The sequence below is a fragment of the Microtus pennsylvanicus genome, chromosome 2 (genome assembly GCF_037038515.1).
Source record: "Microtus pennsylvanicus isolate mMicPen1 chromosome 2, mMicPen1.hap1, whole genome shotgun sequence".
Lineage (NCBI taxonomy): Eukaryota > Metazoa > Chordata > Mammalia > Rodentia > Cricetidae > Microtus > Microtus pennsylvanicus.
The window spans coordinates 152,556,526-152,577,560 of NC_134580.1; the positions used below are offsets into that span (position 1 = coordinate 152,556,526).

The 21,035-nt window shown below is 46.6% G+C and overlaps 1 protein-coding gene across 1 annotated transcript; it reads right to left on the bottom strand.

The window, feature by feature from the left end:
• Positions 1 to 1,253: 1,253 nt before the first annotated feature.
• Positions 1,254 to 18,021, bottom strand: Ythdf1 (YTH N6-methyladenosine RNA binding protein F1). The gene is made up of 5 exons (XM_075963337.1): positions 17,854 to 18,021; positions 17,474 to 17,498; positions 16,313 to 16,392; positions 8,007 to 9,527; positions 1,254 to 2,507 (listed from the first exon to the last, which is right to left on the bottom strand). The coding sequence occupies exons 1-5, from the start codon at positions 17,878 to 17,880 to the stop codon at positions 2,481 to 2,483; spliced, it is 1,680 nt and encodes a 559-aa protein (XP_075819452.1). The 5' UTR covers positions 17,881 to 18,021; the 3' UTR covers positions 1,254 to 2,480.
• Positions 18,022 to 21,035: the final 3,014 nt, after the last annotated feature.

Consider the following 21,035-nt stretch of genomic DNA (forward strand, 5'->3'; position numbering starts at 1 on the left):
ACCACCTCCACTCAGTAGTGACCACGGATACTGCTCATCTCACCCATGGGAAGCCCCTTCAGTCATCCCACAAAGGATGTTGGTTTTAGCCCATACTGTGGTTATAAACCCCACATACTTTACAATCTACTTCCTGCTGAGTGGCATACCTTTAATCCCAGCACTTAGGATGCAGAGGCAAGTGAAGTTCAAGGTCTACAGAGCAAGTGCCCTGTTTCAAAAAAACCAAACAAAACAAAAGATATTTCCTAAAATACAGGGAGTGTTTTGGAGCTGGAATACAGGTAAGTTAAAGCCAGAGACTCCTGTGCTGATTGTCTCCTTACCAACCTTTAACTTCCATATAGAGACAGCTAGTGTTTGGAAAAGCATGAAGCCATACCCAGGTTCTCTATCTGAATCTCAGTCAAAATGAGCAGCTACAGACTGGTATGGAGGCACAGCATACAGTCCGAGCAGCTGGGAGGCGTAGACCACCAAGATTGGAGCACAACACCAAGCTGGGTTACACAAGACCACCACCCCCAAAAAAAACAAAAACAAAAAAATGGGGAGGGGGGTTAACCATACTAAAGCTTCGATTTGTAGACTTCATCTGGAAGTTTCCTCTGCAAGGAAAATGCTGTGAACAAACATTAAAACAGTAAGGGGCCAGTAAGATAACACGGAAGGTAAAGGTGCTTGCTGTCTAACATAGCACTCGGGAGGCAGAGGCAGGCAATCTCTGTGAGTTTGAGGCCAGCTTGGTCTACAAGAGCTAGTTCCACAACAGAGTCCAAAGCTACAAAGAAACGCTATCTCGAAAATCAAAAAAAAAAAAGGTTCTAGGTGGTGGTTAATCCCAGCATTGGGGAGGCAGAGGCAGGCAGATCTCTGTGAGTTTGAAGCCAGCCAGGTCTACAGAGTGAGCTCCAGGACAATCAGGACTACACAGAAAAACTGATTTGAAATACAAAACAAAAAAGAAAAAAAAGTGTAAGAATGAAGATGGTACAGCAGAGATCAAGGTGTTGATCACCCTGGGGACAGCTATGCAAGCTACAAGTATGGCCGCTACACAGTTCCTTCACTTTTGCTAGCATCTGCAAGTTCTCAGGTTGGGGGACTGAATCCTAAGTCCTATAGGTGGACCTATGAAAGTTCCCAGGGGTGAGCAAGACTGCAGCCTCTAGTAGTGCTCAGAGCAGACGCCATAGGTCTGCAGCTCTAACAGAAACAAGCACATGCAGCAGAGAAGACAAGAACACACAAACTTGCTCAACAGGTGTTTATTAAGGCTTGTATTCTCCTAGAGGACAGGTATCCGATGTTGTCCACGACTCCGTACAGGCAGTAACAGCTCGAGGAAGTGACACGTTCTAAATACAAGTCTAAATAATACAGCTTAAATGGTAACTGAGAGGGTCTTTTGGAGTAAATAGTTTCAGAAGGTATCTGCTCTCTAAGACAGTAAGGATCCTCTACATTGGGCGCGTGCAGATTCAGTATGCGAGGGCATCGGGCATTGAGCACCACTTTCATGCTAACTCCAACTCCAGGTGGCAGTGAGCTCCTCCACGGCTCCTCATTCCACAAAACATGATAGCAAATTTGTTTTCTAAAGAATTTTTTGTTTTTTGCTTTTTTCACCCATTCAACAGGAAAAAAAAGAGACACACAGTGAAATTTACAATTGGCAGCAGCATCCATCACACTGCCTGTACTATCAGATCCTACATTTAAAGCTTAGCGTTACTGGTATAAAACTTAAGACAGCATCAGGATTCTCAAGTGAAGAGGACGACTAAAAATGATACGTGAACAACTAGAATGTCGCAATGCTGAACCAGGCTTAAAACACCTCCTAGCTCCTGGCCACACAGCCCCAACCTCATGAGAGCTGCAGCACCGCTCTGGGTGGCACTGAACTATGGACAGCCTCTCCAGACAGCTGCGGGCACACTTGGAAACTACGTTATCTGTCTAGGAGGGAACTCAGAAGGGCAGGTTAGCATTCTGATGGACACCACAGGTAGTAAATGGTAAGCCACTTCAATACTGTGAGGAGACGCCAACAGCACATGCTGAATGGGCTCTTGGTTCACTGTAAAGCAGTAGAGGGCAAGAAACACGAAGTGTCCTATAGGGTATCAAATGGCGGGATATAAGAGTAAGAACATAATTTCTGCCAAAATAAAAGTATCTTTGGGATGTATTAGGTGTTTTGTTTTGAAGAATATTTATATTTTGCATTAGGTCAATCTGACTGATAAGCTGACAAACAAAATACTCCTTTATTAGTGAGTGCTACAATATTATAATACATAGAAAAATACAAATGAAAGCAGATCCATCTGGCAAAAATGAACTACAAAGATAAAGATGCAACAATCAACCCCGCACGAGGACGACACTGGAGCTGACTCGGAGACAGCACCAAGCATACAGCTTAAAACTCTGTTTTCAAAGTCAACCATTAACCAAAAACAAACGGTTTGTCCTTATTGTTTGTTTCGATTCTGCCTTTCCTGTAAAAAGAAGAAGATAAGAGGTTAGCTCATGATTTGCAGGTGAAGGCACACACAGGTGAGGCCTGAGGCCACGTCATAGGCTGCAGTCAAAGATGGGGATGTGTGCTTGTCTGGGAATCCCTGAGGACCTGGTTCTCAACACCAAGGAGCCCAGTCCCACTGACCAGAGTAGGGGCCACCATCTACGGTCAAGCACCACACATTGTCCTAACCTTACTCAAGAGGCCCTCTGCACAGAGGGCATGAGGTTGCATCCAATACTGTGTCCCATACCCATCAAACGCAAGCTTCCCCTCCCCCAACCTAGCCAGCTCTCCCTCATGTGTCAGTTACTAAAGAAACACACTAGAGCCGGGCAATGGTGGTGCACGCCTTTAATCCCAGCACCCGGGAGTCTGTGAGTTCGAGGCCAGCCTGGTCTACAAGACCTAGTTCCAGGACAGGAACCAAAAAGCTACGGAGAAACCCTGTCTCGAAAATCCAAAAAAAAAAAAAAGAAAAGAAACACACTAGAACGATGAAAGCACCAGCATGCCTGGTACACAAGAACAATTTTCCTCAACTTTCATTCATTTTAACAAAACAATGACTCAGAAAACACCAAAATCTATCCAATAGGCTAAAAAGTAAGCTCCAAGTTAGGGCTAAGTAGAAGGACAGGAAGACAAGCTAGATCCATCTAGTTAAAGCCCTTTCCAAAGGATCAAGTTTTCTGTGGCCTTCAGCAGTACTGACCAAATCAGGATAGAATTCCTCAACTGGGCTAACCCCTACTTCTACAGACAGCACCTCATCCCCAGCATGCATGACACACCAATCTGAGACTTATATCCAACTCTTTTCTGCTGTTTGCCTGCCTGGTTTCTGATCAGTGGGTCAAAAGGCCATCTGTCTTTTCTAACAATGCAGCCTCTAATAAATTCAGACCATGACAGATAGTGGCGCATGCACTACCACCCACATACCAAGCACCACGTTCTGTCCTAATCCGTAAGACCCTCTGTACAGCACTCCCATGTCTGCTTGCCTGTCCTCCTGCGCCCCCCCCCCCATTCCCATTCTCTCATGTGTCACTGTCAAGATATTGGAGAAAGAGCATAAACGCTACATCTGGAGGTTAAAGGTTGGGTCCCTAACATGGTCATCCTAGCTGTGAACTATGAAAAAACTGCTAGCAAAGCACCTACAGTTTGCTCAGTCTGGATTTTTGTTTGAGACGGGGTCAAGTATCTAAGGTTGGCCCTGAGCTACTCCTGATCCTCCAGCCACACCTCCTAAGCATTGAAATCACAAGCAGTGTCACTCTAACTACATTCAGTGTATCTGGGCAACACTGCACTAAATATATGCCAGGCAGAGATGACTACCATGCAAAGTCCTAAGTGAGGTCTCACATCTTTGTGTGGCTCCAATCGCAAGAAAGTGGCAAGGAAGCACCTAGACCAATGAGTGGGTGGATTACTACTAAGAATCCATAAGCCTCTACCCTGAAGTGTAAAGAGGACAATTCTCTTTAAGCAGAAGTTTGCCTCCCCTGAGTGCAACGGCTACTAGTAAAGCATCCGGAGGAGGGAGACCATGTCTGGCTCCTTCAGCCTTCCCAATAGCTACAAAATCTGCCACCTGCTCTTTACAGAAGTAACATTACGCATAGAACATTTTTTGGGGGCGGGAGGGGGAAGAGCACTGCTGCATGGATCTCATAAGTTCTCCAGGCTGCTCTGCTAACTGTATTTGACACATCCCTGAAGTCTGTCAAACTAGGGTCAGAATAGTTTAGGTATCTCCAGTCAGCAGGCACTGTGCAGAACACTCAATTGTCACTATTTTAAGCACCCCAAGAGGCCAGGCAGTGGTAGCACATGCCTTTAATCCTAGCACTGGGGAGGCAGAGTCAGGAGGATCTCTGTGAGTTCGAGGCCAGCCTGGTCTACAAGAGCTAGTTCTAGGACAGGCACCAAAGCTACAGAGAAACCCTACCTTGAAACAAACAAACAAATAAACAAAAAACCCAAAACTAAAAACCCCAAGAAAAGCCTGTTTATAGATTAAACAAAATAAAACAAGACTGTATAGGGATGGCAAAGTGGCTCAGCAGGCTAGGACACATACTTCTAAGTCTGACAACATGGGTTTGAGCCCCAAGACCTATATGATCAAAGAGTGAACTGACCCCCCTATTATTTTACACATACTGCCACACAAATAAATATGTAAAATGTAGTAAGTAAAAATAAATTTAAATGAAAAAAAAAAAAGATATCTGAGACCCTATCTCAAAAACAAAACGCCCAGCATCCAGTGCTTAGAAGACAGAGGCAGGTAGAGCTCTCTGGAGTTCAAGACTAGCCAGAGTTATATAGTGAGAACCTTTCCGGGGAAGAAAAAGAACAAGTTATTACAACCAAGGCCAGCCTGATCTACAAAGTGAGTTCCAGTATACCAGGGCTACACAGAGAAACCATGTCTCAAAAAAATAAAAAAGAAATTAGCATATTTTCACATTTATAGCTGGACAGGAAAACTCTGAAAGGGAAACTGTGAAATTGTTTTGCTTTCTAAACACACCAGATGCTACTTTAAAGTGGTGAGGTCTAACTGTTAACAATGAACATAAGACAGGTCTGTCTTCAGGTCAGGAGAACCTTGGCGGGGGGGGGGGGGGGGGCCCTCAAGTATTTTGTAGACACTAAATTTTAGCCCTGAGGAAGGAGCTCTTTACTCTTTATACTACTTCATTCTTTTTTTGAGACAGGGAATTCACAGAGATCCATCTACCTCCGCCTCCTGAGTGCTGGGATTACAGGTGTGTGTCACCATGCTCGGTGTCCCACTTCACTCTTAAGATGAAATGGCATTCTGCTGCAGCCCAGACTCCAAGACACCAGGATCCCAACTCCTAGCTTCCTGGGAGGGGGAAACTGAGTACTGACAGGCAGCAGGCACAGGGCGCAGTGAAGGTATGCATCATCTAAGGACTGCCCACAACTGGGCAGAGAAACCTGAAGCTCCACTAGTGCTCAGGGCGCAGTGAAGGTATGCATCATCTAAGGACTGCCCACAACTGGGCAGAGAAACCTGAAGCTCCACTAGTGCTCATTGTCTTCTTCAATACAACTTAACATTCGACTCCATGACAGAAAGCTCTGTGGCTGGGCTGTCACCAGTCCTCCCAAGGATACTCTTCATGATGTCCTCCAGTACAAGGACCACCAGGGATCCTGACCATATGCCTATAGCTTGTAACCCCTGCAGGTCACTCAAAAGGTTTACAAGACCAGAGGGTTAACCGGAGATCTGACAGGCACCGCTGTCTAAGAATCAAGTTCATAGTTTAAATTTTCAGATGGTAGAATTAGGGGCTAACACTGCTTTGTAGTTACAGCACCCACCCCAGGAAGTTCACAACCATCTCTAATTCCAGTTCCAGGGGATCTGACACCCTTGCCTCACTTCTGCAAGCATCTGTATACACGTGACACATGTAAACCCATGAAGGTATATATACATAAAAACTTAATGATACAAAATTCAGGCATACAGTTAAAAAAAAAAGACATTAGAATTTTTAAGGCATAACCAGATAATGGGCAGAATTTTATCCCTAAGCCTATTACCAATCTGAGACCTAGTTTTTTTTTTTTTTTTTTTTAAAGAACTGAATGCTTTCTTTTGGATTTTATTTATATGTGCACTAATGTTGTTTTGCCTGCATGTATGTCTGTATGAGTATCAGGTACCCTGGAACTGGAGTTACAGTTGTTAGCTGCCATGTGGGTGTTAAGAATTAAACCCAGGTCCTCTTAATGGGTGAGACATCTCTCCAGTCTGATTTTACTTATTTTTATGCATGTAAATATTTTGTCTGAATGTAGAGGCTATCGACCACACGAGTACAGGGCCCTTGGAGGCCAGAAGAGGGCATCACAATCCGTGAGACAGGAGTTAACAGTTGTTAGCTGTCATATGGGTGCTGGGAACTGAGCCCAGGCGGTCTGGAATAGCAGCCTACACTCTTAACCGCTGAACCATCTCTCCAGCCCTACCCAGTGCATTCTGATGTAACTATAAAGTTTCAGCACTTAAAGGAAAATTGAGTATAAACACATGTGCACACAAATAGCTAGCCACCAGATAAAAGGACCAAAATAGCTAGCTACTAGATAGAAGGAGGACCCAAGTTTCATCTGCTATTGCTATTTTAATACAGACAGATGTTGTATTAACAATACTGTGCTAAGGGAGTGGTCCCAGATGGTCTGATCTATAGATGTCTAGGCATCTTTGGTTTGTACAGGTATATATATGATGATGCTAGCAAGACAAAGTCACTAACAACCTATTTCTAAGAACCTATGTCACTGTTAAAGAATTCCTGTTATTTTATACATAAAAAGGTCAACCTACATAATACTACCATCCCTTTCCTAACGCTTTCTCACTACTTGAGATGAGAGTTAACTTGATGGTACTATCAGCAGCACTACTACCTGGCCTTGAGATGAGAGTAACTTGATGGTACTATCAGCAGCATTACTACCCGGCCTTCTCCACACTTTGCTCCAAACGCTTATTTATTCACACTAGCAAGCCATCTAAAGCAAAGACATAAAGACTGGAAGCCAATCCAATGATCCCCAGCCCACACTGACTGGTATTTCATGAAAGAAAGGACAATCTTAGGACTAATGCTCTTGGGTAATAAAAGCTTCATAAAACACTTTGAGACTGTTTCTCTCATTTCTGAAAAACATTTCTGTTCTGAAGAGCAAATGGTCTCACATCAGTTAGGACCATCTTCAGCCCAATGGACCTAGTCATATAATCATAACCATTAATTATAAATCACCTGGCTCTTAATCCCAGCACTCGGGAGGCAGAGGCAGGCGGATCTCTGTGAGTTCGAGGCCAGCCTGGTCTACAAGAGCTAGTTCCAGGACAGGAACCAAAAGCTACGGAAAAAAAAAATCATCTGGCTCCCAAGCCTGCTCCCTATCCACCCCCCCCCCCCCAATTCTTCTTAGTACTTAATTGATGTGAGTTTAAGTTTCTCCAAACTGCAGGTCTTTGGAGTTCCTACAAGGAAAACAGAAAATGACCTATGTGGCAGTGTTCACACAAGAATGCTTGGGCAGGCAGGACATTAAGGCACAGCCAATCCCTTCAACATGGGCAGTCTCCTTGGCCTCTCTGGTGCCACATGAACACCAATTTCTAAGAGTGCTTAACTGGACAGGAGCTAGAAAGAACTAAGATCATGATTCAGAAAGTAGCTTCCCTGCATTCTTAGGTGTGCACACAGTGGTCCAGAATACCATGTCTCCTAACACTCATCCCAGGGATGTGTAGCTAAGAGATGACACCTGTACCCTCTCAGACTGCTCTGATGACAGCTAGCTGGGACACGTCACTGGCCCGTTATACTCCAGCTTGCTGTGAGGGTACCCGGCATGCAGACACAGACATTTGTTTAACAGGTGCCTACGGACAACTCACCTTGCGCACCACCTCCTCTTCCTCTTGGCGCTTCTCATAGTGAGAAAAGTCATCAAAGATGGAGGTTGTGTGCTTATAGGAAGCAATAATTTTCAGCACTTGTTTCGCTTTTTCTAAAGGTACCTCCTGTGTATCACGGGAGTTTGTGACAGGTTTGTTGTCGTTATTCTCAAGTCTGATGTGCCGCAGTTGGTTATTGGGGACATCCTTGACAAAAATCCACTTCACGTCAAACTTCCCCTTCCATTTGTCCTGGGACCAGACCCCAGCACTGGTGCCATAGTCCACAGGGGACTTCATCTCTGCTACCCCACAGAAATGTCCACTCCCATTGACACTGAAGAGCAGGTAAACAGGCCCCTTGCTGCTCATGGAGCGGAAGGCGCCGTCCAGGCGCTTGTTGCCATGTTCAGTACTACACCAGATGGAGTACTTGATGGAGCGGTGGATGTCGTCCTCAGAATAGCTCTTGATGATGAACACCCGCCCACTCTTAAGATTCCAGTCGAACTCTTTAGGGTTATAGCTGTGGGCAGCTTTCAGTTTCTCCAGGACAGGGTGGGATTCTACACTTGGGGCAGAAGCAGGCTGGGCATTTCCAACAGAGTTGCTGTCACTGTTGGCCACTCCACTCTGCCCAAATGCTGCATTTCTGTTTCGGGGAGCCACCCAGCGGGGCTGAAGAGGCTGCTGAGGGCTCTGATACTGTGGCTGGACCAAGGGTGGGGGCTGAACAGGGAGAGGCTGAGCTACCTGTTGGGACTGTGGGGCAGCCTGGGGGGATGGTGTCTGCTGGGGGGCTGAAGCCTTTGGAACAGGGCCCTTGTTATCCCAAGTACCAATGTCCATGTTATGTTTTATAGGTGGAGGAGGCAATGCACCCCCCACTATCGGCCCACTCTTTGTTTTCATCTTAGGCTGCGGCTTTGCAGGCTTGCTGGCAATGGCTGCCCATGAAGTTGGTTTTGAAACTGGCATGGTTACATTTGTACCACCATTGCCAGAAAGGACACCAGTCAGTGCCACACTGTTGACAACTGAACCCACCGTCTTAACTGCAGAGGTGGTAACATCCCCAATCTTCAGGCCAACCATGCCCTGCTCCAGACTGTTCATCCCAGGGGCCTTGTTGAGGGTGTCACTGTGAAAACCTGTCTGCCCATCAACAACTGTGCCACCAAGGGAGCTGGGTGGATAAGTGTAACTGCTCCCATAGGCTGAGCTCTGAGTCTGCTGCCCCTGAGAACCACTTGTCCCCCAGGCTGAGAAGGCAGGGTTTTCAGGGAAAAAATTAAACCTGTGCTGGTAAATATTGTTCCCCAGACCCCCAGGCTGTCCAAAAACAGCATCATGCATGAAGTGATGGTCTCCATTACTAAGTTGTCCATAGGGAGTAAGATATGGGATGGGAGGGTCCCCTGCAGTGGACCATGGTGCCTCACTGAGGGAGTAAGGAAATCCAATGGACGGTGGATAGTAGCTGGGCAGGTAAGGATCACTCATCGAGGGGTAACTGTTACTCTGTAAAAACAAAACAAGTGATAAGTTAGAGTCCTATCATATAGCCCATCATGCCAACCACCTCATACATAGGCAGAGCAGAAACAAGCCTAAAATAGCACAGAATTATTTTTTCCTAAATGAAAGCTATGGTTACCAATGTCAAAACAAAAGTCAAGATCCAGAGAAATTCATAACAAATAGAACCCAAGCTATTGCCTCAAAATACAAAACCTCACTGGGTGGTGGCAGCGCACACCTCTAACCCCAGCACTTGGGAAGCAGAGGCAGGTGGATCTCTGAGTTTGAGGCCAAAGTGGCCTAGAGAGTGAGTTCTAGGACAGACAGGGCTATACCCTGTCTCAAAAGAACAAAATACAAACAACAACAACAAAACCCAAAAACTACAAAACCTCCTTTATATTTGAACTCAGGTAAAATGACCTGAACTCAGGTGACATGATCCAGTCAAACCATCTTTTTGCCTTCACCATTAGAGGAATCTAACCCAGGTCTGTAGTAGTTATGTTTATAAACAAACACTGACAACAGAACAAAGCAGGACAGCTTTAACAATGCCCGAAGTGGCTCTGATAGTCAATTAGGACCAGTAGGCTCCAGTTCGCTGGCCGACTGGCACACCTGAACATTGATGTTCAATGTCACCCTTCAAAACCCTCTTCTAAACACACTCCTGAGAGCTACCCCAGCTGGGTTTTTTCTGAGGCTCTGTCCTTCACATTTCATGGGTTCCTGGGTACACTCATGGGTGCTCAGAGGGGAGCACGGGCTCCTTGGCTGGTTCCAATGTTTTTGCCAATATCAAGTTTCTGGAATTTAAGAACCCTGCTATGGGGCTGGAGAGATGGCTCAGCAGTTAAGAGCACTGCCTGCTCTTCCAAAGGTCCTGAGTTCAATTCCCAGCAACCACATGGTGGCTCACAACCATCTGTAATGGGGTCTGGTGCTCTCTTCTGGCCTGCAGGTTTACATGCAGTCAGAATACTGAGAGTACTGTACATATAATAAATAAAAAAAAATTCTTTAAAAAAAAAAAGGACAGAATGGTATGAGGGAGAAGGGAATGCTTCACCATCTTGACCTAGTAGCCTTACTATTCCTCTAAGGAGTTGCTAGGCTGCAGGTGTAGACTTGGGAGCGGGCAGGCTAGGGTAACGTCTCTTTGGAGACACTTCAGCTGAGGTTTGGTCAGAATCAGGCCCTACCCACAGGCATCGCAACAGAGGTGCTTTGAGCTCAGTTTCGGTTTTCATTTCAACCCCACCGACAGACCAGCTTCTGTCACCTCCACTGTCTCTGAGAGTGAGGCAACAGTGAGGAAAATGAAGAGATCTTCCTAGAAAGGCAATCTGTGCTCAGGCCGTATATGCTTAGTGAAGAAAGCGCCATTTAACACCACACATTTCAGAACTAGTATTTAACATAAAGTAATTGTTTCTCTGTTAATGAAAACTTAGCATCTACAAACATGTCCTCATAAATATTCTATAAACATAAAAAACCTTGAGTTTATCTTCTCTTGAAAGGATTTCAATGATTCTGGTTCCTCCAAAGCAACCTCCTCCCAGCATCCTTAAGAGGAACCTGAGCAGCAAGGCCAGGAGGAAATCAGAGAGGTCTGGGTAGAAGAAACCTTCCTCTGTGAAGGAATCATATAGATTCCTTAATGGATACAAAACTGAGGGCATAATCCTTCCACAGGAAGACTGGCCCACCTCAGCAACCACTTAATGCATGAATTATGGCTGTATATCATTCTAACCCACTGGGCCACAAACCAACAGAAAAACAGCAATAAAGATTCAGAAAAAAAAACACTCAAGTCACTCTGACTTACACAATTGAGGATTATATCCATCACATTCAGCAAATCTCCCAAAGTCCACCTTAAGTATTGCCACGCCAAGAACAGACACAGCACACAGGTCACAAACAGAGCTACACAAACAGCCTACTATGCACTCAACACCATCCAATAGGTGGTCCCCACTACTCTCTAGCCTGTAGTATCTAAAGGCTATCTGAATACAGTAGATTCAAACACAACACCTCCCTAAAACCCCACTGCAAATCCTAAAATTGTGCTTCTTTCAGATTTTTATACAAAGATCCTAGGTAACGTTCTTGAAAAAAATCATCACACCTCACGACAAGGGTGTGATGATTCAACTAAAAATGTACACGTAGAAACACACATGTAGGACAGAAGCAGCAACGCAGCAGAGAAGAGAAGCAGTCAGCAGCCTGGAAGGCATTGCCTTGGGGAGACCTCACTGCTTCCTTGAGTTCTCAGATGGAGAAGACAGTAAAAGCAATGATACAATTAAACCCTAAGGAAAAGGTAAAAATCACAGATAAAAAGGCCATTGTGTACTAAGGTCTCCTGAAAAGTACTACAGGCATCCAGGTTACCCAAACACCTAACCACACTCTCCTTCTGCCTCTGAACCAACAGCCTCACTTCTCCTAATTCTCTCCACCCTGAGATGCCACAGGCACTGTGAAATTGTATATTAGCCCAATCCCAGTCTTGACTTCAACCCTACTGACCGTCCAGTTTCCATTACCTCCATCATATTTCCTTTCCATTTCTGAAAGTGAAGCATCAGGCTACTTGGTGAAGCTATCTCACCCAGGTTGTTTCATGCAGAGGAAACCTGTGAGCCAGGCTGAAGCCCAGTCCATGATATACATCTTTCCTGGGAAGCAGGTGGTTCCTATTAGTCTGTAGTAAATGCTCTGGTCTAGATGTACAGCGACTTAATTCAAACACACCCTGGAAATACACCGGGCTGCTGGAAAAGCTCCATCTTCCTCTGTGTAACCAGGCACAGGCTCGGGTTTACATTCACTTGTAAATGCCCCAGGCAAGACAGTCTTCTGGCTTAGTGGCTCCACAGGGTAGTCTAAGCTACCAGTAACAAGTGGTTTATCAAAGACACAGCTGAATAAACTTAAATCACACAAGCAAACTCAAAAGTCACTCTTCATACACGAACACCTCTGAGTGAGAACATTTTGGTTCCCACAGTTCTTACCAGATTCCTGGGTAGTACCATATCTAAAATTTCTAATCAAAGCCTGGGTACAAGAGGACCACACAAGGGAAGCACGCATATCTCCCAATGCCAGAGCTCACTAACAGATGAAAATACAACTTGGAACTCTTTGGTCTCTTCCTCCTGATAACTGGAAAATTAGATAAATAAAATAGAGCCTCCAAAGAATTAAAGAGGATTTAAATGACCATGGCTGTTATCTCTAGGTTATTTGGAAACAGTTAAATATAATAAAGCCACAAATCTGTTCAAGAATTAAGAACTTTAAAAAAAAAAATCAAACCAAGTTGAGTTACCTTAAGTGACAGGGATAGGAATGGACACACACACACCGACAATTCTGAATGATCAGAACTCTTCCTCTAGCCTTTTTTCACAAAGGAAAGAATTCTGAGACCATTTGAAAAATAAGGGGTGACTGGGTGTCACTAGAAGGAGATTTCCCAGCCCCACAGGTCATCTCTGGAGCATGCTGAGACACATGCACTTCACTGGATCAATTCAACTACGTGAAAGGAAAGCACTGAGGGTAAGGCTGAAAAGTGACCAAGTGACTAGGACTCCTGGGAACTGCTCTGTCAATCAGCACAGCCACATTTACTTCAGGAGATTTCGAGGAAAATCTGAACACTACATACTGGCTCAGCTAGCACTTCTTGGTCTTTCTTCAAGGCTGGTCCTTCTGAGACTGTAATGCCAGTCCCTTATCTGGCTGATCAATATAAAGAGACAAGAGTTTCTGACAAGGAATTTCTTTATCTGTTTAAACAATTTACTAAGGGGCAAGTAAAGATCCGCGGTACCCTTTCACTGCCCCTCTGGGACGCTGTACTGGGAGCAAATCCCTCCTCACCGGGTACTGCCACGGGAACTTTACTCCAAGCCAGATACAGGCTTGATAGCCAGGCACATATGCGCTAATCCTGAGCCTACCAGAACTGCCTAGACATGGCAGTAACACAAATATCAAGTTTCTCCCAGATCTTCACAAACAGAGGCTGCATACGCCCTAACAAGGCACAGCATTATTTAACTTAACTCTGGACTGCAGGTGAAAAAAAACACACAAAGCCTGATTAAAAACAAACAAACAAAAAAAAAAAACCAACAACAACAACAAAAAAAACACTTTGGATGACTAGGTAGGCTCAATTTTCAAGATAAGCCAAGAAAAGCTCCCAAGGCCAGCAGTTCCTCACAAATGAGTGAGTACAGAGGTATAAATGTCAATCCGGCCACAGGAAACACAAGTGACGGTGTCCATCAATCATTCTGAACTATCTTTGGGCACTGAGATGTACTATAGAAAAAGCGAGGAGGCAGATGGTCACTTGGCCCCATATGAACAAACAAGCAAAGCAAAGACAAAAGCACCTGAAGAATGAAGGCCCCAGATTCTCCAAACAGGTAAACAGCTGTCATGCTGGTACTCAGCTGCTTCTTCTAAAAACACCTGAAAGCTTCCTGTGTTACTACTTTCTACCTAACAAAGTTGGGCATTTCTAGAAAATCTGCCACCAGGAGCACACATTTACTCTTAAGTAAAATGTGCTGTAAGTACTTTGCTAAAAGTGCACATCTGAACACACAGACACAAAAGGGAGTGCCACCTTGAAGAACGTTCCTCCTTTCCATGGCTTCCACAAAAGAAGACTGCAGTGGCCTGCAATTGACAGTGGGACAGGGGGTGGGTGAGACCGACTCCAATTTAAATACATCCTCTCAAATGTTCCATGTGCCCCTACTTTATAAAACACATTTCAAATGTAGTAAAGAAACCCTAGTTCCTTGTTTTGGTTAATATTTAGTATATGCCACTACTCATCACTAAGAAACCGGGAAATACAATATTCAAAAGAATAGCTTTGTTTAACTTCTTGTCCTTGCCATGGCCAACAGCCCATGACTAAAGCCAAGTCAGTTCTGCAACTCCATACTGTCCAGACATTCAGAGGCAACCATGCAGCCCTACAGTTTAAGGTTCCTTCAGACTCTTAGGCTTCTGATATGCTAAATGTGGTGGGAAGGAAGATGGATAAAAGTTGCAAAATGCTCTAAGATGATCTTGAAGGGGCAGAAAAGTGAAAAAGAAAAACAAAACACAAAAACAAAAACAGTCAGGTAATTCATTTTCCTTCCAATACAAGGACCAGGCGAAACCTTGCTCTACTTACTCTAGAAATGCAGCGTGCATCTAAAAGTAGCAGTCACTACGGTTAAACCTAAATTTCAAATTGCCTATGGTTTTTTGCTTGTTTTAAGACAGGTCTCACTACATAGTCCTGTCTGTCCTTGAACTCAGAGATCCAACTGCCTCTTCTTTGAGTACTGGAATTAGTGGTATGAACCACCATACCCAGCTTGCCTATGGCTTTAACCAGAGCGATTCTGTTGCCAGAAGACTTCTTGCAGACAATTTTTGTAGGAAGCTAATCAGGAAATCTAGTGGTGGGGGGTGCCTGTATGTAACTAGTGATCCTACTGTGCAGGGAACAGTAAAAACAACACCTTGGCACAAAACGCCCAGTAGATTAGGGAAAAGAGAGGACATGAAGGTGGGAGGGGCACGCTGGGGAAGTGTGAGGATGCTATGATCCATACAGACTGTATGCACATATGAAATTTTCAAAGAATAAATTTAAAAAATGTTTTTTTAATTGTCTGGGGCTAGAGAGATGGCTCGGAGGTTGAGACTTGCTGCTCTTACAGAGGACCACAGTTCAGCTGCCAGCACCCATGTAGGCTGTTCATAACCACCAGCACCTACTACTCTAGACTCCAAGGTCACCTGTGCACGGGCACACATCTACTGCCTGAGCCACATCCACACCTAAAATATAGAAGTGGTGGCGGGGGAGATGACTCAGTTTAAAACGATTGCTACCCAAGCTTTAGGACTAGAGTTTGAGCCCCCCCCAAACCCATGTAAATGCCAAGTGAGTTGGGGGCTTACTTGTAAAGATAGGAGATTCCCAAAGCAACTGAGACTCAGCCACATTGGCAAGTTCTGGGTTTAAGAGACCCTGCAGCACTGAATAAGGTGGAAAGGTGCCAAAGGTAAGAATACTGAATCACCTAGGAACACAGGCCCTGAAGCCTGCTAGACCACAGAGGCACTCTCTGTGCTTTATATGCGCTCTCTAGTGCCAACCTCCCAACAGTCCTAAGAACTAAGGTTCAGGGAAGGTGAGTCACCTGATGCACAGAAAGGGCCTGCTGCACTGCCCAGGGCTTAAGCTGCTCTCCTAGATCCTAACTCTAACCCTCCAGAGACAAAATGAATACAGCACAAAGCTTCAGGGAACCACCACTCCTTTACACCCTAAAAAAGTCAATTAGATGCCCGGCGATGGTGGCGCACGCCTTTAATCCCAGCACTCGGGAGGCAGAGGCAGGCGGATCTCTGTGAGTTCGAGACCAGCCTGGTCTACAGAGCGAGTTCCAGGACAGGCTCCAAAGCTACAGAGAAACCCTGTCTCGAAAAACCAAAAAAAAAAAAAGTCAATTAGAAGTCTGTCTGTCCCCATCCTCAGTGGGTGCTGCTCTGCATCACTCAGGCCCCAGGCCTAGCGGGAAGACCCGCTCAAATCAACTCTTCAAGACTGGTCACGTTTACTATTCTCTAGCCTGCCTCTTTCCTGCTTAGGATAAGAAATATGATAGTCAAGGTGTTACAAACAAAATTACTTTAAAAAACAAAAAAATTCACTAATAAAATAAACTCACCGGATTGGACTGTCCAGAAAGGTAGGGCTCAAAGTCATTGTCATGAACTGTATCCTTCTGATGCAAAGAACCATTTTGTACTACAACAAGAAGTAGCAAAATATTATCTTCAGCATGGGAATTACTTTTAAGCATGGGAACCTTAGCAAAGTCCATTTTCATCAAATTTTAGTAGAGATCATCTTATGTTAAAATGGGCACACTCTGGAGCTGATGTTTACATGCCTCGTAAGACTGGCCGTGTACAGCTTTCTACAAATTACATTTTTATAAAGATATAATCATAATTTAGTCAGGTCTTTTTTTTTTTGCAAGTAAAATAAATGGCAAGAAACTTACAGCCAGACTTTCGAGGGTCTTGTGATGCCCCGCCCCCACCCCAGAGGTGGGAACTGACCCCCAGCTTATGAAATCTACAGGGTCTCAGAAAATCTTTGCCAGGCTCTAAGAGCCCCGTTGGGCACGGAGAGCTGAAGAGGGCAGGATGCTCAGCTGGAAAGGGCCGTAACCCAAGCTCACTACCATCTGATTCTCCACTTACTTTCTGCTGTTACAGTGCACAGCCAGGAAAGGAAAGGAAAGGAATGGTAAATAGAGTGCTGGGCCTTTTCCAACCTTAAAACACGATGAACCATATTTGGTTACACCCAAGTAACAACAACATGCACTGGTTAAAGAGTCTTCCAAGTAAACGTCTAGGGTCACTTTCCACGACTGAGTTTTGGCAGTTTATTACGGGTCAGTCTAGTCATCACAGACGACAACAAACTTGCAGTGACAGTAACTTAGGGTGGAGGGCCGAGCCTCCGAGGCCCGCAGGCTAGCTGACTCTCCCTAAGAACCACCCACTACCTAGCAACAGAGGACCATCATTCAGCTCCCCTGGACTCTGCGAAGAGGTCTTATCGCCATTTCCTTCCCCACCAGGTAACTGTTCTTGCAGAGGGAAGAGGGAAGGGCCGAACTACTCCAGGTACGCCTTTATTTTCTAGTAGCCCCCCCACAATCTGTCAAATATCCCGGAAATGGAAAGTTTCATCTCCTCCGAGCTGACGGAGAAAACTAACTTTCGGATTCCAGGCAAGGTAGACTTTCTCTAGTCCACACGGACCGACGCTGCCCCGTCCTCCCCCAAAGTCGACTTCCCGGAACTCTGCTCACCTTTATTATCTTGTCCTTTTGTTCTCTGCGTCGCCGCAGGTCAGGATGTGCGGGTGGACACCACCCAGCCCGGGAAAGGAAACACAAAAGTTACTATCCGGAGAATGCTCCGCGGAGAGCGACACAACCCCGGCCCGGCCTCCGGATCTCTCACACTCTGACCACGGCAAGGCCCAGCGGACCCCACCTTCGGAACTCCTAACTCCGGCCGGGCCTGGTATCCAGGTCCTCGGCCCGGAGACCCGAGCCCTGACCCGGCCTCCAGGATTCCCGGCCCGGACCCTGCACCCCCAGCCCAGCCTCCAGTTCCCCGGCGCGGCCCAGACCGCAACCTCGGTCCACGGCCCGGCCTCGTGACCGTGGTCCCGAGACGCCCCTACCTGGGGGTCCACGCTGGTGGCCGACATGCTTCATGAACAGCGCGGCGCGGGACCGGGGCGCCGCCGGCTCGGGCCTCCCGCGAGGCCGGGCCTGTCACGCCGCGCGCGGCCCCGGGCCCCGCCGCCAATCCCGCGGGCGCAGCCGGACGCGGCGGCAGCTGTGGGCACGCGGGCAGGAACAGCGGGCGGTAGCGGGGAGGTAGCGGACAGGCTGAGGGGTAGCCAACTCCAATGGCGGCCGCGGCGGCGGGGACGAGGCTGCGCGACGTCAGCGCGCGGGGCAGGCCGGGAGCGCCGTCGAGTCGCCACCATTGCGCCTGCGCGTAGTCTCTCCTCGCCCAGAATTTCGCGCTTGGGACTCAGTCTCGCGCTGGAGGGGCGGGGCCGGACGGGGCGGGGCGGGGCGAGTCGGAGGAGGAGGAGGAGGAGGAGGAGGTGGGTGTCTGTGGCTAAAGCTACTCCTGTCCCACTGGCACAAGAATTTTGCCGGTGCTGTGCAGGCCTCCTCGGCTGCCGTGGGACAGTCTGCCCTTGAGAAGGGAGTGCCAGTGTGTGACCAGTTTAATCGCCTTAGATTCTAAACCCGATTCCATCACCCAGGAGTAAAAGACTAGAGGCCTTTGAGGAAGGCTAGACAGCCTCCTTTCGGCTCCAAATTCGTGGGGAAATTCCGTTCATTTTTCACACACCAAAGAGTCTCCAACAAAGAACTCACTCACCCCACCAGACATTTACTTTCAAACAGGCTCCTTGCTCAGTGAACTTGTTACACACACACACACACACACACACACACACACACACACACACGGGGGGGGGGGGAGAGAAAGAGAGAGAGAGAGAGAGAGAGAGAGAGAGAGAGAGAGAGAGAGAGAGAGAGAGAGAGAGAGAGAGAGAGAGAGAGAGAGAGAGAGAGAACACTGAGGCAATGGCTCAGTAGTTAAGACTACTTGCTGTTCTCACAGAAGACCCGGGATTGGTTTCCAACAGCCACACTGAGGTTCACAATTGCCTGTAACCCCAATCCCAGGGGTTCCAAAACTCTCTTCTGACATCGGATGTGCCATGGTGCACGCGGTGCACAAACAGACAGGCATACACACATATAAAATAAATCTTTCAAATATATTTTTAAAAAGACATACTAACTTTTATTTTCCGTGTTTTGACTGCTTGTTTGTAAATGCACCACATGTGTACCTGTGCTCAGGGAGGTACCAGAAGAGGGTGCCAGATGCCCTGGAACTGGAGTTACAGATGGTTCTGACCCCCAAATGTGTGCTGAGAGTTGAATTCTCTGAAAGAGCACCAAGTGCTCAAGCCCTGAGCCATCTCTCTAGCCTCTTTAAAATATTTTTTAATATTTATTTATTTATTATGCATACAATATTCTGTCTGTGTATATTGGCTGTAGGCCAGAAGAGGGCACCAGACCTCATTACAGATGGTTGTGAGCTGTCATGTGGTTGCTGGGAATTAAACTCAGGACCTTTGGAAGAGCAAGCAATGCTCTTAACCAATGTTTATGAGAGTGTTTTGCTTGCATGTATGTATTAGTGTGTGTGCGTGAATGTATGTATACATACAACATGTGTGTGCCTGTGCAGGTCAGAAAAGCTGTCTGATTATCTGGAACTAGAGTAGCAGGCATTTGCGAGCCGTCATGGGAGTGAGTCTTGGGAACCAAACATTGGTCCTCTGCAAGAACATTGCTAGGCACCAGCACCCAGATGCACCTCCCCATTCCTTCCAGGGAGTGTTTGGTCCCTGGCTTTGCTGTAGTAAATGTTCTAGCCTCTGTTACACGTCATTGGTAGAAGGATACAAGAGGAAAAATGATTGGATTGAAGGGCATTTTTCTGTTAGTCATTTTGTAGATGTTAGATGCCCCCCACGGAGGATGTGTTGAGTCTCCAGCTAGGAGAGCTGAAGGATGGGGCCCAGAGGGTATAAGCCCTGTATTCAAATGACACCTGGCTGGAACAAGCCTGTGCTGTGTGCTGGGTTTAGCTCACTCGAGAATTGGCTCTAGCTGGGCCAGCAGTGAAGACACCTGTCCAGGTAGATGCAGCCCCCCACCCCTTCTCTATGAATGTCCTCTTGGGAATGAATAACCCCCCGTAGCAGACCTCCCTCTGAACACCCTGTCCTTCCATACTTTCCGGGGTGTCTAGTTTGTCTTCCAGGAAAACCAGCTTGTGATCTTGGGGCTCCTTCTGTCCTCGCCCCTCAGCGGCAACTTTGAGAGGCTCCTGTGAATCACAGCTCTTCTCTCTCAATGTCCACCAGTCACTTATCCAAAAGTACTCGTTGACCACCTATTTTATGCCTGGGATATACAGAGTACTGGAGTACCAGTGGTCCCTGCCCTTGTAGCTCCCTGTGGAGGGATGCTTTCACAGTTCAGCTCAGCCTCACTCTACACTGACTGACCACCAGTTCACAGGCATGGGGTCAGAAAATGAGCCCGGTGCTTCAACCAGACACAAAAAGGATGGCTTAACCAAGTCACCACAAATCAGACCTGTGATTTGGCAGGCAGCCAGGACAGGGAAGAATGAGAAGAAAGAATGTCCCTGAATTGGGCTCTAGGATGTCCCTTAATGAGAATCCAGGTGATAGCCAGGCAGTGGGGGCCCACCCCTTTAATTCCAGCACTTGGGAGGCAGAGGCAGGGGGATCTCTGTGAGTTCGAAGCCAGCCTGGTCGACAGAGCGAGTTCCGGGACAGGTTCCAAAGCTACAACGAAAAAATAGCAAAACAAAACTAGAATCTTGCATCCATGACTGAGTGCAGGTGCTTGGGCCAGCATATGGCAGATACATCACGCAACCCACCTCTCAAAAGCCAAGCAGCTCTGTGGTCTTGAACCAGAAAGCAAACCTCCAAGAAATCAGAGCAAATGCCAGGGCACAGCCAGCCAACCTGAACCTCAACTTACTCACGAACCTCAATTTACTCATGAACCTTAACCCCTGCCCAACCCCCCCCCCCCATTTTTTTTCCCCTCCACATGGCACCCAAGGACCAGCAGACTAACTTGGACCAGAAACTTAGCATCCACTTAGGGTGTCATGGCCTATTGACATGTCATGCCTCTGTGTTTCCAGGAATTGCAGTTAGCTTCTGCTACCACGGTTGTGCTTGTCTGTCTCCCAGGACAGTACCTAGGATGCAGGTAC

What these genes read in the sequence shown, in the direction of transcription:
- Ythdf1 (XM_075963337.1), bottom strand. Translation starts at nt 17,880, where the DNA reads ATGTCGGCCACCAGCGTGGACCCCCAG. An exon ending in AAAAGGACAAGATAATAAAG is followed by an intron (nt 16,393 to 17,473) that starts GTGAGCAGAGTT and finishes TTCTTGTTGTAG; the next exon opens with TACAAAATGGTTCTTTGCAT. An exon ending in TTTCTGGACAGTCCAATCCG is followed by an intron (nt 9,528 to 16,312) that starts GTGAGTTTATTT and finishes TTGTTTTTACAG; the next exon opens with AGTAACAGTTACCCCTCGAT.